General features: G+C 37.8%; 1 protein-coding gene across 3 annotated transcripts in view; it reads left to right on the top strand.

Annotated features, from left to right (window-relative positions):
* Positions 1-19441, top strand: part of IMPG1 (interphotoreceptor matrix proteoglycan 1) — a 132121-nt gene that overhangs the window by 8795 nt on the left and 103885 nt on the right. Inside the window, exons 1-2 of one of the 3 annotated variants that reach the window (XM_058734517.1) lie at positions 13594-13707; positions 16245-16478. The exons of 1 other annotated variant lie outside the window; for it this stretch is intronic. In XM_058734517.1, coding sequence (XP_058590500.1) covers positions 13632-13707; positions 16245-16478 — 310 coding nt within the window. In that variant the 5' untranslated portion in view covers positions 13594-13631. Of the gene's footprint in view, positions 1-13593; positions 13708-16244; positions 16479-19441 lie in introns of those variants that run through there. One more of the 3 variants, XM_058734518.1, reaches the window with a different exon arrangement.

Here is a 19441-nt window from a genome sequence, read left to right as displayed (position 1 = left end):
TGAATTTTGTGCTAATCATGTCATTACCTGTCATTAGTGTTTCCAGTTATAAATGTATTCTCTAAATAATATATTTCTTGGTTTTCTCTGTGATTCTTATATTTAAAAAAATATGCTGTGGGTGTTCTCCTAGGACTGACTTCTTTGTCTCAACATTATGGTTTGGTGGGGGGCGGGGGGAGTTAATGTTTATTTTAAGAGAAAGAGCACATACATGCATGAGCGGGGGAGGGACAGAGAGAGAGGAGGATAGAGGATCTGAAGTGGGCTGTGCACTAACAGCAGAGAGCCCCACGTGAGGCTCGAACTCAAGAACCATGAGATCATGGCCTGAGCCAAAGTTGGTCGCTTAACCAGCTGAACCACCCAGGCACTCCTCAACACTGTGTTTTTAAGATTCACCCACATTGTTGCGTTTAGCAGACCCTGAGACAAAAGTTTACCTGTTTTTCTTCATTAAGGAGTGCATTTTCAGGGTGGGAGCCTTGCTGGTAAATAGAAAAGATCTTAAAATTTGCCTCAAAGGCCATTATTAGCATTTTCCTGCACACTAGATGTGTGCGCATCTATGGACAGTGGGCGGGTCCTGATGTTTCTCATGCCGCAGCAGCAACAGAAAATCCTGGGGCAGGAGAAAACAGACACCATGAAACATCTATGAGGCAAAGAGCTGCGGGCTGTGTCTCCTGTGGTGGATCAGAGTTTGTGAAGAGCTGGCCTGAGAGAGTGGTGAGGCTAAGAGGGCCTGAGATGGTGCAGGATACCACCTGTAGTCATTGTTCTGTTAATGGACTTGGCTGTTGCACTTTTGTATGTGTCCTCTGAGGCTCACAGCAGGCAGGAGGTTTCCAGAGTCTGGGACTCTCACTGTCTCTCTGTCTCCCTTCTAAGTAGGAGATTGTTGTCGTGAGGCAGGTGTGTTTTCAATTTTGCCAGGTGACACCACACTGTTTTCCTAACTGTTTGTGCCATTTTGAGTGAGAACTCCTTTTGTTCCAGATACTCAGCACACTTCATATTGGTATTGCCTGATTTATTTATTTATTTAGTTTAGTTTAGTTTAGTTTTTTTTATTATTATTATTTTGCCAATCTTTGGTGAGGAGAGGGTGGTAGTGAAATAGTATTTCATTGAGGTTTTATTTTGTATTTCCCTCATTATTAATGAGTTTCAGTATCTTTTCCTATATTGTTCCTTTTCTACAAAATGCTTACACAAAAATTGTGCCCATTTTTTCATTAGGATGTATATCTTTTCTTACTGACTTAGAACAGTTCTTTGAAAGTTATGAATATTAGTCCTGCAGTTGCATACCTTTCAAATATCTTCTCCCAGTTTGTAGCTTATCTTCTTACTTTCTTAACGGTAACCTCTGATGAGCAGACATTCTTCATTTTTATGGAGTGGAATTTATCATCCTTTAACTTCATAGTTTGTGAGGATTTTCTGTCCTGCTTAAAAAAAAACCTTCCCTAGCTTGAAGTCATGAAAATATTCTTTTATATTGTCTTACACAAATCGTATAGTTTTTCTGTTCATATTTAAGCCACTGAAATTGATTTTGTGTGTGTGTGAGAGAGACAGAGAAAGAGAGAGATGTAGTGAAAAGAGAATTTCTTTTTTTTTTTTCCATATGGATAATCAATTGTTTTAGCACCATTTACTGGATAATTTCTGCTTTCCTCTCTGCTCTGTGATATCCCTTCTCTCATGAACATGATTTTGTCCATTTTTTTAATTCCTTAACCAATAATACATTGCTTTAATTATTACAAACTTATAATGATCTTGATATCCTATAACCATGTGTCCCTGGCTTTGTTCTCTTTTTTACAGGAGTGTCTAAGCTATTCTTGACCCTCCACTCTTACATAATAGATTTTAAAATTAGCTCACCAAGTTCTACAAAACACTTTATTAAGGAGATTGAAATTGTGTTGAATCTAAGGGCACCTGGGTGGCCCAGTCGGTTAAGCGTCCGACTTCGGGGCAGGTCATGATCTCACAGTTTGGGAGTTCGAACCCCGCATTGGGCTCCATGCTGACATCTCCGAGCCTGGAGCCTGCTTCAGATTCTGTGTTTCCCCCTCTCTCTACCCCTTCCCTGCTCACACTCTGTGTCTCTCTGTCTCTCAATAATAAATAAACATTAAAAAAAGAGAAGAAATTGTGTTGAATCTGTAGATTAATATGGGAGAGCTGATACCTTTGTAATGTTAAGTCTTCTTATCTAAGAGCATGGAATATCTCTCCTTTTATTATCTTACAATAAAGTTGCAGGCTTATTTCATTAAAGGGCTTACATATGTTGGACTTATCCCCAGCTACTTTATATTGTGATCATGTAAATGACATTCTTATTACATTTTCTATGTAGAAAAATAATTGGTTTTATATCCCTTAGCTTTGCTGAACAATCTTAATTCTGAAAATTCACTAGCAACTGTTTGGAGTTAAAATTTTTTTAATGTAAATAATTAAATTTTTTTCATTCATGAATAAAGAAAATTTGAGTTCTTACTTTTCAGTCTTTGTATCTTTTATTTTTTATATTTTCTTACTGTTCCTAATAACCCATCTAGCATATTAAAGACAAATGGTGATTGAACACATTCTTACCTTGTTACTGATCATAAAGGGAATGCTTTCATACTTTACTTGGGTATGATGCTTGTTTTACATTTTGCATGTTTTGTTTTTGTAAATGCCCTATACCAGGGTTTTCCTTTAAAGTTCCCTTCTATTCCTAAGAGTTTTAATCATTAATGAATATGGAAAGATAGCGTACACTTCTATATCTATTTAGATTACCAGCTGGTTTTTCTCTTTTAATTCATTAATGTAATAACTTGCCTTAATCAATTTTCAAATATTAAATCCTGAGATACATTCCTGAGATAAATCCAACTTGGTCATGACCATTTTTCACACACTGCTGGATTCCATTTGCTAATATCTTATTTCAAATTATTGCATTCATATTCATATGCAAGAGTGGATCATTATTTTTTATCTCCTAGTTTCCTTGGCAAGTTTTGTAAGACTTTGTATGAGAATGAAGTTTGTCTTTTTTTTTTAATATTTGATAGAACTCTCTGATAAAGCTAGAGAATGATATTTATGGAAAGATATTTGACTGCTGACTCAACTTTTTTATAGGTTATAATAGTAATGAGATTTCCTATCTTTTTTATATTAGTTTCGGTACCTTGTATATTTCTAGAAATTTATCCATTTCATATAAAATTTCAAATTTATTGGCAACATTATTCATAATATCCTCTTGTGTTTTTTCATGGCTATAGAAAATGTAATGATGTCCTCCTTTTGCTCCTGATAGGATTGTGTCTTTTGCTTACTTCGTCAATCTTATTTTTTCTTGTTTTTCATTAGCTTTTTCAAAGGAGAAATTTTTTAGCTTTTATATTTTCTTTATGTTATTATCTTATGTTTTACATTTTCTTAATCTCTATTCTTCTCTGTTTTCTTGTATTTTCTTTGAGTTTATTTTTGTTTTCTTTTGCTAACTTCTTGAGATGGATTTAGCTCACTAATATTTAGCTTTTTTTTTCTTTTTCTAAAGTAAGCATTCTCATAAGATAAATTTACCTTTCAAATACTGATATTGCCATGTTGCCATATTCCACAGTTTTATTATGCAGTATTTTTATCATCTGATAAAATGTTCCCTGATATTTATCATTTGATAAAAATATTTCTACTATGTAGCATTATTACTCCCTTGTCATGGGTTTTTTATAAGGATTTTTTTTTAGTTTCCAAATACATGGAGATATTCTGATTGTTTTTTAAAATTGATTTTTAGCTTACTTCTCTATTGGGCTGAGAATATAATGTACATGCATTAGAATTCAGTATATAGTCAATACCTGCGTATGTTGTCCCTGTGCTTGAAAAGAAGGAATATTTTATATTACAAATATATAACATGTTATATGTTACATATTGTCTTTATTTTAAAATGTTCTACATGTGTCCATTAGGTCAAGTTTACTCATGTTTTCCATCATCTATATTCTTATTTATTTTATCTGCTTTTTCTATCAATTACCAAGCAAGATCCTTAAAATTTACCTGCTATTATTGTTATTTACTTTCCTTATTATTCTTTATTATTCTGTCAACCTATTTTATATTTTGAAGTCATAATATTAAGTGCATAAAATTACAACTTGTTACCTCTTTCTGATGACTTTTAAACTCTTATCAATATGATATTACTCTTTTTCTTTGTAATACCTTCTGCCAAATAAGAAACTTTGTCCACTAGTATCCTGGAACTGACTCTTACTAACTTATAGGAGCCAATTACATACATCTTCTCACAAGTTAGTGCTTGGTAATGTCACGTCAGTGGCTTGAAATCAGCCATGAAAGAATATTAACACATGGAATTTGGCAAATGCTACAAATCAGGCCTTCTCATCTATCCCCAAGAACTGGTTATTAAATATTTACCAGCATAGCTCTGACTTCCTTCAATATTAATATAGCCATACCAACTTTCCTCTGGATAGTGTTAGCATGTTATTACTTTTTTCCACCCTTTTAATTTCAACTTCTCTATGTCTTTCCATTTAGATGTATCTCTGAAAACAGCATAGAGTGGGATATTTTTTTTAATGCAGTCTGACAATTTCTGCTTTTAACAGGAGTATTCTGTCCATTTGCATTTAATGTGTGCCAAATATTACATGGAACATACTAATCCAAAACTATGGTTTTTTAATTACTATCATACCCTTTTTAGGTTAGAAACCTAACACATATAGAGATTATCTGCCCAAGTTCAGGAAGTGACTCAAAAAAGCAGAACTATCTTACTATAACTTCAATCCCACAGGTACTCAAAACAAAGTTCTTCTTTCCTCTCTACATGAACATAGGTCCTTGTGCCTCAGAAAGTTTAACAAGCAGAGATTTATAGCTGTTTCTGTTGATTGACTACTCCAATTGTGTTCTTGAGCAGTTAAAAATATCACTTTTGTGTGGAAATATATGCACCAATGCTATACATGCAATTCTCTCTCTACTCAGAACTTTCATATACTCTAAGGTCAGGTCTGCATGAGAGCGCTAAAAATAGGAATAGTGTGTTTCATGGTTTGCAATATTAAAATCACAAGCAGCAAAAAAATTTAAAAAACAGAGATGCTGAGCTAAATAGAACTAATTCTACTATGAATACTTTAGACATTGTAATATTCTAATAACTATGTTCCAAGTATATAGCACCCCTGGAAACGCAAGGAGAAAGATATCCCATGGTCCAGCAACCCAGCACAGCTGGAACCAAAAGGAAAGTGGGGATTTGGCACATATCATTAGTGTGTCTCATAAGGAAATCCACATTCCTGTTCCCTGATATTTTATAGGGCACCCCCAGCCTCTAGAGTTTGCTAACTCCTGAATTGGAAGGAATTTTTCTGTAAGCTCTTGGTAGGTCTCTATGAATTCCTGCCACTTGTCTTCTTCACCCACTTCCAAGCAGATCATGGCCTCAGTCTGCCTCTGGCTTATGAATTACCTGGTACTGTTCAAGTGTAACCCTTTGGTTTCCATGCCATTCAATATTTGCATCAAGCCGTGCTCAAGAAATGCTCTAAACTGCAATGTCCCATACATTTGTGAGGTACAATTGCAACTGGGCATCCACATATCAGACTTACTAGTAATATTCCATTATGTTTCTCTTGTCCATAACCTGTGTATTTATTTAAACTCTTGAAGAAGTTCTGAAACCTATGGGGATTGTGCCAAAAAGTATACATGATGCTTTAGAAATTGGGAAGCAGAAGAAAGGAAAAAAGGTTAGTAGAATTTAAGTTAATGGAGGGATGAGATGATTAAAAGTGGCTTAATGGAATTGGTCCCACATTTACATGGAAAGAGTAGCTGCCTACCCAGGATGATTTGAGGGGTACTAAAAAATCCAGTTGTTAGAGAAAATGCGGGTTTCTTTTCAGTTGAAAACAAGCCTCAGCTAGGCTAGCGAGCAACTTGAACATACTTGTTCTCACCTCAGTTTCACATTCTGTTTACATGACCGTAGCACTAAACCAACTCCCTTCACCATTTGTTCAAAGTAATATACTTTGCAGTTAACCACAGCTTCTAGAAATATCCTACTTTTCTTAACTTTCAAGACTGGCTTATTTGGGGGAAAAAGGATTTTGCTGATTTTGCTTATGTATTCATATGAAAATCACTTCTAGTTCTTAACATTTTAAACTTTCCTGCTAAAATTCTCAAGTAAATTTAGCCCTCTATACAGTAGCAATGTGTTCATCTTGTAGTTCCCACAATCTGTGACCCAATACCATGTACCTTGAGAACACTTGAGAGTCAAGGGCATGCGTGTGGTTCTGGAATTACAGTAGGGACAGTGCGCTTGAACTGGTAGTGGCTGTGTGTGGACCTCAGCCAGGGTCCGTTATAAACCGATGCCCAGCTTTAGATGAAAGCAGCTGTGTTCTGAGACCTTCACACCACACACTATGACAAGTACTTCCATTGTGTTTCTCTCCTCTCCCAGGACAGAGAGGCCAGTCATCTTTGACACCCCTCCCCTTCTCAATATGCCATTCTATCTCTCCCCACAAGGGGTGGAGGAGTTAGATCAGGAAAGTTTATGCAAGATTAAATAATTATTTTTGAAAATTTCCAGTCATTGATTTGGTCCTGAAATGTTATCTACTTTCTCTCTGTGGAATTCTGTTCTTCAAATGGAGATTTTTGTTCTATAGGAATTCCAGTAATTTTTGTCTCTACTTCTGTTAATTCATTCATTAAGGCATTCCGGCCTTCTCCCTTAGGAAACATAATGGGTGCGCTAAGTGCTTGTACCAGTGACTGTTGCTTTCATAACAATGCTGCCGGAAAAGCCCCATTCTCCTTTTCCTGTTGTCTGTTTTATCGTCACAATATGTGTACAGTAATACTATATTGTAAACCTGCAGGGTTAGATGGCTGGAAAATATCCTTCTGGAAAAGAGTTTGATAAGGAGTGGTCCAAACGGGTTGATAAGGATCCACTTGAATATATAACCAAGAAAGAGACTGATTGGTGGGCAAAACTGAGCCTTACTTAAAATGAAAACTTCATAAGCAGCCTACAGCTGGAGGCCAACTTTGGTACAGAAAGGAAAAAAAATAAACTCTTTGCAGATATGACAGGGAGGTGAACTGAACTATCATGGCTTCCAGGATGCCAGTCAACATCAAGGCCACATGGCCACCAGCCTATAACCTAAAGTGGAAAAAATACTTCTGACTGAAGGGCTAGCTTTCACATTAGCATGTAGATATGCTTAGTCAATCTAATTTTAAAACAGTATATGAGGAATCAAAAGCCTAGTATTTCTGACCTGCCACTTCACCCTTGGACATAGTTAATTTTTCCTTAGAATAAATTAATGTTTTAATTTAGTATTTGAATCTAGTGGTCATTTCATTAATTTCCTTTTCTATATATTTGGAAATTTCTAAACTTGTCATAGCTATACTGGATTGCAGGATTTGGGTTAGCTCCAGGGTAGAGTGGCTAAAGGAAAAAAAAAAAGATCCTCCCAATGTAAACTTTTTTTTAATTTTATTTTAAATTTACATCCAAATTAGTTAGCATATAGTGCAACAATGATTTCAAGAGTAGATCCCTTAATGTCCCTTACCCCTTTAGCCCATCCCCCTTCACACAACCCCTCCAGTAACCCTGTTTGTTCTCCATATTTAAGAGCCTCTTATGTTTTGTCTGCCTCCCTGTTTTTATATTATTTTTGCTTCCCTTCCCTTATGTTCATCTGTTCTGTGTCTTAAAGTCCTCATATGAGTGAAGTCATAATGATGTTTGTCTTTCTCTGACTGACTAATTTCACTTAGCATAATACCCTCTAGCTCCATCCATGTAGTTGCAAATGGCAAGATTTCATTCTTTTTGATTGGTGAGTAATACTCCATTGTGTATGTATATATATATATACATACACACACCACATTTCTTTATACATTCATCCATCAATGGACATTTGGGCTCTTTTGATACTTTGGCTAATGTTGATTAGCATTAGTGCTGCTAGAAACATTGGGGTGCATGTGTCCCTTCGAAACAGCATACCTGTATCCCTTGGATAAATACCTAGTAGGGCAATTGCTAGGTCATAGGGTAGTTCTATTTTTAATTTTTTCAGGAACCTCCATACTGTTTTCCGGAGTAACTGCACCAGCTTGCATTCCCACCAGCAATGCAAAAGAGATCCTCTTTCTCCACATCCTGGCCAACATCTGTTGTTGCCTGAGTTAATAATGTTAGCCATTCTGACAGGTGGTATCTCATTGTGGTTTTGATTTGTAGTTCCCTGATGATGAGTGATGTTGAGCATTTTTTCATGTGTCAGTTGGCCATCTGGATGTCTTCTTTGGAGAGCTGTCTATTCATGTCTTTGGTCCATTTCTTCATTGGATTATTTGTTTTTTGGGTGTTGAGTTTGATAGGTTATTTATAGATTTTTGGACACTAATCCTTTATCTGATACGTCGTTTGCAAATATCTTCTCCCGTTCTGTCAGTTGCCTTTTAGTTTTGCTGATTGTTTCCTTCGCTGTGCAGAAGCTTTTTATTTTGATGAGGTCCCAATAGTTCATTTTTGCTTTTGTTTCCCTTGCCTCCAGAAACGTGTTGAGTAAGAAATTGCTGTGGCCAAGATCAAAGGGGTTTTTGCCTGCTTTCTCCTTGAGGATTTTGATGGCTTCCCATCTTACATTTAGGTCTTTCATCCATTTTGAGTTTATTTTTGTGTATGGTGTAAGAAAGTGGTCCAGGTTCATTCTTCTGCATGTTGCTGTCCAGTTTTCCCAGCACCACTTGCTGAAGAGACTGTCTTCATTCCATTGGATATTCTTTCTTGCTTTGTCAAAGATTAATTGGCCATATATTTGTGGGTCTATTTCTGAGTTCTGTATTCTGTTCCATTGATCAGAGTGTCTGTTTTTGTGCCAGTACCATACTGTCTTGTTGATTATCGCTTTGTAATACAGTTTGACGGGGATTGTGATACTTCAGCTTTGGTTTTCTTTTTCAAGATTGCTTTGGCTTTCTTTTTCAAGATTGCTTTGGCTATTCGGGGTCTTTCCTGGTTCCATACAAATTTTAGGATTATTTGTTCTAGCTCTGTGAAGAATGCTGGTGTTATTTTGATAGGGATTGCATTGAATATGTAGATTGCTTTTGGTAGTATTGACATTTTAACAATATTTTTTCTTCCTATCCAGAAGCATGGAATCTTTTCCCAGTTTTTTGTGTCGTTTTCATTTTCTTTCATAAGCTTTATATAGTTTTCAGTGTATAGATTTTTCACCTCTTTGGTTAGATTTATTCCTAGGTATTTTATGGTTTTTGGTGCAATTGTAAATGGGATTGATTCCTTGATTTCTCTTTCTGTTGCTTCATTGTTGGTATATAGAAATGCAACTGATTTCTGTGCATTGATTTTATATCCTGCAACTTTGCTGAATTCATGAATCAGTTCTAGCAGTTTTTTGGTGGAATCTTTAAGGTTTTCCATATAGAGTATCATGTCGTCTGCAAAGAATGAAAGTTTGACCTCCTCCTGGCCGATTTGGATGCCTTTTATTTCTTTGCAGAGGCTAAGACTTCCAATACTATGTTGAATAACAGTGGCAAGAGTGGACATCCCTGTCTTGTTCCTGACCTTAAGGGGAAAGCTCTCAGTTTTTCCCCAATTTAAACTTTTGGTGTCAACCACTTTTCTTAGCCTGCTGGAAGGAGCCCTGCCCATGGACACCCACCTAAATATTTCCTGCCCACCTAAATATTTCCTGCCACACCTTTCATGAGAACCTCCCAACTCATTGTGAGCCCATCCCACCATGCTGCCTCAGCCCTTCCTCAAATGGTCTCTTTTGCTGAGAAATCACCACTCTCACCATCACTCCCATCAACAAATGTACTCAACATGTATGTATAATCCCAAACTCAAAGAAGTGATAATAGCAGTTGATTTTCCAACATTCCCTTTTCAGTATACATTATGTGTTAGATAGCGACACCATCTGGTGAGGTGGCACATTAGCATGTTGAATGCACCAGGCTCTATGAGCACACATTGCAAGCCTCTAAAAAATAAAAAAAAAAAATTTAAAAAAATAGAGGAAAAAAGAGAATGAAGGGAGGAAATGTTGATACTTTTATGTGTGGTATCAGAGGAATCTTCACCCGTATAGGACCTTACTTTGTTTTAGGAAAAGCAGTAAAGCCAGATCTTTCAACAACTTTTGCTGTGGAATGGAAAAAAAAAAATGGATCAATAGCTAGAGGGGAAATGGCATCAAGAGAATCCTTTAAGTAGAAGGAAGAGTAATAGCGTGTTTGTAGGCTGATTGGAGTAATCCAGCAAGAAGAAGGGAAATACCAACATAGGCAAGTGATAGAAGAGTTTCTGGAAGAATGTCCTCAAGAGGTGTAAACGGATGGGATACAGACAGTACACAAGTAAAGGAATTGGCCTTGAATAGGAATAGACTGCTCATCAAATAGTCACAGGAAGGAAAGCAGAGTATGTGAATGCAGATGCAGTCAGTGAGCAGATGCAATGCTGGGCATTGATAAAGTTTTCTTCTTGCTCCCCTCATTCTCAGGAAAATGTGGAACCAGGTCATCAGCTAAAAGTGAGAATTGGCCAGAAGTGCAGGAAATCTGAGAAAAGTTGTATGTAGTTCTCCTGGAGAGTGAGAAACTCAGTGGACCAGGGAAACATAGTGTGATGCTATTTATGGATCATAAATTTAACATGAGTCTGGGGGCACCTGAGTGGCTCAGTTGGTTAAGAATCTGACTCTTGCTTTTGGCTCAGATCATGATCTCACGGTTCATGAGTCCCAGCCCCATGTCAGATTTCATGCTTACAGCACAGAGCCTGCTTGGAATTCTCTCTCTCTCTCTCTCTCTCTCTCTCTCTGCCCCTCCCCTGCTCACTCTCTCTCTCAAAATAAATAAACTTTAAAAAAAATTTGTTAAGTGAGTCCAAATGGTTATTTTTCTCCATCCACGTTCAGCTACAAGGGTACAAAGTGAGGAGTAGGAAGAGGGCTGAATTTAACATAAAGTTTTACCTATCAAGCACAATTATTCAGGGGCAAGGGAATTGAGGACTTGTCATCCTAAAGAGCCAAGCAATATTAATATTCTTTCACATTGACACCCATGGTCTTAATTGTTTCCATTTATTATTATTTATTTACTCTTGGATAAATTGAAAGTACCTGGGAATGCTGACTTTACTAAAATACACTTTATGTATAACCCATCTCCTTTCTGTTCTTTTGAGTTTCATTCACAGAGGAATTTTTTATTTATCTTTTCACTTAGGATATTATCTTTAATAAGATGACTGTGCTCAAAATCTCTGATATTAGACACTGTAGCAGGGAGAAGAAATTTAAAAGGGAGGTTGCAATAATGTAGGTGGACAAGACAAATGAAATACAAGAGAACAATAAATGAATTCTGAATATGAGGTCTGAGAAAGCTTAGTGGAAAAGGAAAGAAAGCTTAGAAACTGGCCCTTGAAGGAAGAAGGAAAAGAAGGGCCCGCCGATATGAGGGAACAGACAAATAGGAGATAAGCACTGAAGGATGGAAGTACAGGAAGTCTTCCAGGATGAGCATAGTCTTGTCTAAGGACTAAGAGGAAGTGTCACGAAAGAACATGTTTAGAAGGAAAAGTAATACCAGGGAGTGAAATGCATATACTATTGAATAAAGGAGTTTTTATTGAGCACTTACCCTGTGCATAATGCTGTTTTAAGTGCTGCCCAGGTGGTAACTCATTTACTAATATCACAGAAGCCCTGGAGGAGAGGCACCACCACTCCCCATTCTACAGGTGAGGAAACTCAGGCACAGACAGGTCAAGTGCTTCCAACTGTATAGCTAGTGAGTCACAGAGCAAGGGCCCTGTGTACCACTGGTGTTATCAAAACATTTTGAATAAACAGGCAACATATAATTTCTGTTGCTACTACATTTTTCTTTCATAAATAATGAACATATTTAAATTAAATTTAGAAAGTAAGCAATATTAGCTGTCTCTCATGTGTATTTAGAAGCTCTGAATATTCAAATATATTAATTTCCATTTTTTTCTTTTCCTCATTCAATGAGATGACTGTTTCCAAAAACTATTGGCTTAGACTGTTTTCCTGGTGATTAATCTACAATATAATATAGTACAATTGTATTTATTTTTGTCCAAATTCTTATTATATTGTATTCTGGAAAAGATACAGAGTTTTTGTTTGTTTTTTTCTGAAACCACTTTGCCCTTCTTTTTCTTTGTAACTCTGAACTTCACCCAGAAATAGTTGTTGATGGCAGCCAATTCATCAACATACAGGTTATACTCATGTTTTGTCAAGGATTTTCTGCCTGAAAAAATTTTCTAATCTTTTATTAAATATGCTTCCTTTTTATAGCAGGTCATTCAACATCAATTCATTCTCGTTAAACTTTTACCTATTCTTTCTAAATACTTATATAAACTAAAAATATCAGACACATGAAAATACATCCAGAGAATCAAAGTTCAGTTCAATTTCAACATTACTATTTATGCAACATGGAGGACAGCATCTAACGTGATCTCATTGCTTTACCAAAGAGTGCTTTCATTAGCACCAATAAATATCAGCTCTTTTTACCTCATTGAAATCTGTAACATTCCATGTTTCAATCTTTAAATTTTGGGTTTATTTTACTTGAATTCCTTGGGAAAGACACAGACTTTGTAAGTGTGGCCTCTTCTATAAATATTTTTGAACACAGGTAACCCTTAGTCTGTGTTCTCAGAGACTTTGCCTACCTCTTTTCTAGTGATGACTTAGGGTCAAGATACAGGCAGAAGATTCTGATCCCTGCCCAAGTGATAGTATCATCACAAATGATCCCCTGTGGTCATTTCTATGTGTCTAAAGGAACACAGGCTGAAGTGTCTATTACTCATGTGAGAAAGGACACCAGAGAAAGGTGGAAGATGGTTAACCTAAAGTAGAGAAATGCGTAGCATAGAGGAAATATGAGGCACTGTCAACTTGACCTTTGCTATTCCAGAGGGCAGAGATAGGACTACTGTGCAGAAGCTACTGGAAGGTAATTTTCAACCCAAAGAATTACCTAAGTAGAGATTTTTAAAGTGAAACAAAGTGCTTCCTAGATGAGGGAGACAATCATTTGTAGGATATTTGCCATGGGTCTCCCTTACCAAGGAGATACTAAAAATTCAGTGACCATAATAATGTATTTTCCAAACAGGATACATTTGAGAATGAAGGGATAGCTCCAAATAAACCAGGATATCCCAAGCAAACCAAGTCTCACTTCACCCTAATTCACCCTCATTGTTGATCACTGGCTATGTGTATTTGACATGTGAAGAATAGGGAAGATTGATCCCAGTGGGGAAAAAGGAACAGGTCAGAGCTCATGGGATTCTGGGACACAGAGCAAATCTGGAACTTTTTCACTTCCTTCTAATCCTATCCTGGTAGAATGAAGTCCAAAGACCTGGATCAATCAGTCCTATGTGAGCAAGCCTGGATATGAGCAAAGTGTTAAGATCCAGAAGAATCCAAGTAGGAACAATTCCAGGACAGGGGCACTGTTCCCAGAGCCAGGGTGAAGTAAATACTATTCCCAAAGCAAATTATTCAGCGGGTTCTAACAGAGCATAACATTAAAAAGCAAGAACAGGTGGCACCTGGGTGGCTCAGTCTATTAAACATCCCACGCTTGATTTCGGCTCAGGCCATGAGCTCATGGTTTGTGAATCAAGCCCCACATCAGGCTCCGCGCTGACAGCACAGAGCCTGCTTGGGATTTTTTCTCTCCATCTCTCTCTGCCCTTCCCCTGCCCACTCTCCATCTCTCTCTCTCTTAAAATAAATAAATAAATATTTTTAAAAAACAAAGTAAGAACCAGACCAACCCCAAAGGGCAGGATATTGTAGGGGTGACAAAGTAGAAAGCAGGACCAACATTACAGGTAGGCACTGTGAGAAGATGTGCAGGATGAATGAAGAGTACAGTTTCCCAAAGCATGGTCTGTGCTTACCATACTGGATAGGCCTAGAATTATCTAATGACCCACATTTTTTTTTCTAATCTTAGTGGCAAATGAATTGTAATTACAAAAACTTTTTTCTGTGACCTACACTTAAATCTGTGAGTGTGTGAAAGGTTATTAGAAATTAACATTCCTAAACTAAAATTCCCATTTTACCAGCTTCAGTGAGCACTGTATACTCAGCTCCTGTCTCCTTCTTGCACTTGCCAGTGTTCAGTGGGCACCTTCCACTCAGCCATGCAGCCAGCCTAACTCAAGGAAAATGGCCTCCACCTCCTCCACAGTTAGAACGAGCCACTCAGGGTAATTTCAGTCCCCTACTCTGTGATCACTCAACTCAAGTCAATAGCACTGGTATATCCCTTGGCAACTGGTATGTGTCCAGGCATGTGGCATAAGTCAGCCACACTGTAGGAAAAGGTTATTTTTCAAAATGAACAAGGGCAAGCATGTTTAATTCAGTGGAAGCCAGCCTACAGATATAATCACCACGTGAGGGGACTGAGCAAAGAGAGTGAGACGGTGGCAGAAAGGCAGAGTCAGAGCTTTGTTTTCACCAGGCATTCCTTACCATTAGCTTTCCTTTCTATGTGATAATAACTTCCTTATTGTTTAAGCCATTTTGACATGGGTTGTCTTGATTCGTCCCCTGGAAATGCTCTTACAGATCCTTAGAGCAGTGGTTTCCCAAACCTGCATGCATATTAGAATCACCTAGAGACCTTCAAAAGTTGCTGATGCCTGCATTCTACTCAGAGATGATGATTTATTGGTTAGATGTGTGGCTGGGTGAGCAAATTAATCCATAAGCTCCCTTTCTTCCTGGAGATTCCTGGGAATTTATCACTGTCCAAGATTGACAGAGTACTCTAAGACGCCTCAAAATGACAGAGAATATGTGTTCCCACAGGACTCAGTCCATTTCCTGTAATGAAGGAGGGACGTTTATGCTTTGTGGCAAGATTTGAGTTCCTCCGCAGCTGCCCTACTTGGGTTTCTGCTTGATTCCCTTGTCTATGCCAGAAGATTAGAGTTTGAGATGCTTCTTTACTAAAATGGGAATAGAAGTCTCAGTAAGCCACATGGTTAGGGTCTCAAGGGGCCATAGTGAGCGGTCCCAACTGTTCATCAATTATTCCTTTCTTAAGTGGAAGACATAAAAGGGAAGAGGTGGAGTGGGAGAGAGGTAATTGAGATCTGACCCCTATTAACATGCTCCAACACCTCCAAGCCTCAGTACCCTACTGTGTGATAAACCCAGAAACATATAATCTGTTTCATCAACACAGTAGAGTTTTGTGAAATAATATGACACATAGGAAAAAAATTCGAAGTAAGAAAGGACTCCGTGAATTTAAGTTATTGTTACAAGAGGTCCAGAAAGTTAAAAATGAAGTCTAGACCTTACCCTAACAGACACAGCGGTGCCAGCAGGATGAAATGGCTCAGGGAGTTAAATCCTCTGCCAACCTGATCTCTTCATACTCCCTTTCATTCCTCTCACCTCTCTCCATAAAATATCAAACTTGCTCTGTAAAGTTGACTCTAAGATGTGTCCTTGCCCCAACTCACTTTCCACCAGATTGCCACCAGATTGCCACCCTCTGAGCCCCACCCACAGAAATCTTAGCGCTGCCATTCACAGGCAGGAAGGTTGTTTGTTGCATTTTCCCCCCTAGGTTTTTAGAAGCTCTCCACTTCCTCATCCAGAGTGTACCTCTGGGTACCACAATGTGCTATCTTTACCCACTTGAATTATAATGCCTATCAAAAGAGGCATCTCTCGGGAGGCTTGAGTGCTAAGTGGGGACTGATTTTTAGAGATGTGTGGGAAATGGTTTCAATATTTGGCAGTTCCTAAAGGCAAGATGATTTGAGATGTTGGTTTTTTTTTTTAAATACACTTGATCAGCTCATTATGCTATTCCCTTATTTATGAAAATGCCTTGTCACTGGAATTCGGCAGTTGCTCCAAAGTAGAACTTAAATAAACCAGAGGATTATAACTTTTAGTTTGTTCCATTCATTTATCATATGTTTCACATGTATCAATGTATATATTCACCAGGAATCAATTTTTCTTTTACAGATCTCTCCATTAAAACATACCATTCTGAAACTAAAGATGTAGACAATGCCCCAAGAATCGAAACAACTGAAAGTACTACAAAAATGTACAAAGTGTCAACCATGAAACAAATATTCGATTTGGCCAAGCATCGACCCAAAAGATCAACATTTTTCCCAGCCGGGGTTAAAGTCTGTCCACAGGAATCCATGAAACAGATTTTAGCCAGTCTTCAAGCTTATTATAGATTGAGAGGTAAGGAAAGAGATGAAACCTGTTTAGCCTCTCATTCTTTTTATCCCTTCCTTTTCATTCAGTCATACATTGTCTTTAGCCCAAAACTTCCAGAGTCTCTCATTTAGTCACAAGAGTTACAGAAATCAGTCAACTGACCTGAGAGTAATGAATAGTAAACATTCAGAACTATGGTAGATGTCTGCTCTTATGTTTAAAATGATGTCTTGTGCAACCCAGAACTATTAAGGCATTTAATAAGTCACCTGGGGGCCTTGGCCGCTGGGTATTACCACTGGTTTTATTTTTGCCAAAGCCCAATATTGAATTTTAATGTTATCATTGTTAAGTAAGAAGCACAGAATGATTGCAACGTCAGGAATCTGAGCAAGTTGATTTATGACTTAGGATTTCATTTTTCAAAAGCAACATTACAATCCAGATGCTCTCTCCTTTCTTGTTGAGTTTAAGCTGTTTATTGCTGACCCAGCAAAAAGTGCTGAAGTTTGGAAACCTGGAGGCACATCCAAAGTGCACAGGAGTCACAAATTAACAGTGGTTACTGAGATATAATGCAGGGATGTTATCAGGATTTACAACACAATGACTGTGATTTCCAGCAGAGTTAAAGTACAGTTTTCACCCCAAGACAGCATAACAGAATTCTTGGGGCTTTCTCAGAAATCATGATGGACTTCAAGCATACCACAGCCATCAGTGACTATCCTTGTCATTCACTTACTACAGATGAAAAAGTCCCCATGGCTTCTTCTTTAAATGAAAAACAGAACACAAAAAAGAACCTTTAGTAGATACTATTAAATCCCCCAGGTTGCTCCAAATAGTGCAAAAATATCTAACTGAAACCTAAATTCAATTCATCTTCCATGTGAAAGTTGAGGAGGTTTTCTGATGTCCACCTTCATTCATCACATTAGATAATTGTTTCCATTCCTAAAAAGCACAGTCAGCCTGCTCTATTTTCAAGCCCATTAACTAGTGCATGCTGGTTCAATTCTAGCCTGCGATGTATTACAAATTATGACAACAGAGAACCCATTTCATGATACTAACATCCTACAAAATTCTTGAGTATTTACATCTGTAAAATGTACAGAGATTGAGTTAGTCTGGGGAGTTTTTACTGGGTTTTGGAGGTATAACTAACTGTCTCAAAAATATCAAGCCTTATGTTCCTCATATGTCTCATTTTATGTGGAACAGATATTTGCTTTCTGACAGAAGCCATACCCACAGAGAAATGACAAGTACTGGATCACAGTCAGAAGGAGAACTCCAATTATAGGAAACAAAGTACACTATATTATTATGCTTAGGTCCTAGCATAGCACCTCTGCATAGCAGTTTCTGAGTAAATGCTTATTGATGGACACAGGAAGCAAACAGGCCATTGGGCATGCGAAGAAAAGACAATCATGTATAAACTATTCATTTTGAATGTGTTTACACATTGACCAGATAATGACACTGGTATATTTCATGTTATTTGTTCATGGATGGAAGTAAAATACATAGTATATGCATCACATTGAATATGAACACAATACTGCTATTCTAAGGTAACTTCTAATTCTTTATGACATTCACAAATAGGATTCATCGCAGGTATTTAGAAAATAGGCTACTTATTGCTATAACCAAGTTTTTAACTCTGAATTGTATCCCTAACTCTTCGTTCTTGATTAGGTTTGCCATTTGCATTTTTGCTTTCCTGGATGAAACAAACCACTGTTTTTCTCCCCGTGGCAACAGCAGTCCATTATCTTTATGGCTGCCCCTGGGTGGTATGAAATTTTACTATTCATCAGCATGGGCTCTTCAGTCTAACAAATTGGTTCCCAAAGAAACAAGAAATAAGACCTAGCTACAACGTGGTATTCCTTTGACAGAGTTACCCACTTACCATTTTTGTTGCTGCTTTTACAAAATTATCTTTTGACGTCTTTCACACGTAGGAGAGAAAGCTTCCACATTCATCAAATCAAATGAAATATTGAGATATTTGTTTTTCCAATACTTAAAGCACCACAAATGAACGTGTTCTGAGCCTCATGGTAGAATCATAAACATGCTCATCCCAAAGCACAAATGCAAGACCGCAAGTGTTTCTGGTAGTCTCCCAGGGGAACCCTGGGCTCCTACCCAGGCAAACTCCCTGCTTTTGATTTCCTCCCTTCAAACCGCCTGCCCCTCTCTGTATCTCCCTCTTCCCCCTCTCCATCCTCTGCCTCCCCGTCTTCCTCTTCCCTTTACACCTCCCTGTCCCCATTATCCTCCTCCTCCTCTTCCTCTTCCTTCCCTTCTTCTTCCTTTTCTTCTCTCTCTCTACCTCTCCCAACCACAAAAGCTAGATCTTCCTTCCACATTAATTTATGCCTTAGAGAAAGTTTAAGATAGAATCCTAGTTCTTCCTTCTCCATTTGTCATCCATAGATCAGTCGTATCACAAGCATCTGGCTACTTGTTAGAAATACAGACCTACTTTCACCCCACCATATCCACGTCCAGAATCTGTATTTTAATAAGATTCCCAGGTAATTCATTTTCACTCTAAGGTTTTAGAAGCACTGGTCTAGAGAATATCTAGCCAACACTCCCATTGTACACATTTGAAAAGTGAGGTGACATGCTCAGTCAGAGCCATCATTGGTGGCAGAGCAAAGTTAGAACCCAGCATTGACTCCTACTCCAGTGTGTTATCTCTCCATCTAATGCATACCCAACCCTGTGGTGGATGTTTTTACATACCATTGGTCTAACCTGATCTTTCCAAATGTAAATAATTATCCCAGGGCATGCCTGGCCTCCAGGACACATGTTCCCTAGGGTTCTTCCCACATTGCCAAACAGCCTACCATATGTGATTCAAGAGAAAGACTGAGACTCTGTGGCCAGATTTCAGGCATTGGCCAGCAACTGTGGGAAGACTAGAGAGGCAAGGTTCTGGATTTGCCTAGAATTCC

Source organism: Neofelis nebulosa, chromosome 6, assembly GCF_028018385.1.
Source record: "Neofelis nebulosa isolate mNeoNeb1 chromosome 6, mNeoNeb1.pri, whole genome shotgun sequence".
Taxonomy (NCBI): Eukaryota; Metazoa; Chordata; class Mammalia; order Carnivora; family Felidae; genus Neofelis; species Neofelis nebulosa.
This window is presented reverse-complemented; position numbering and strand designations above follow the sequence as displayed.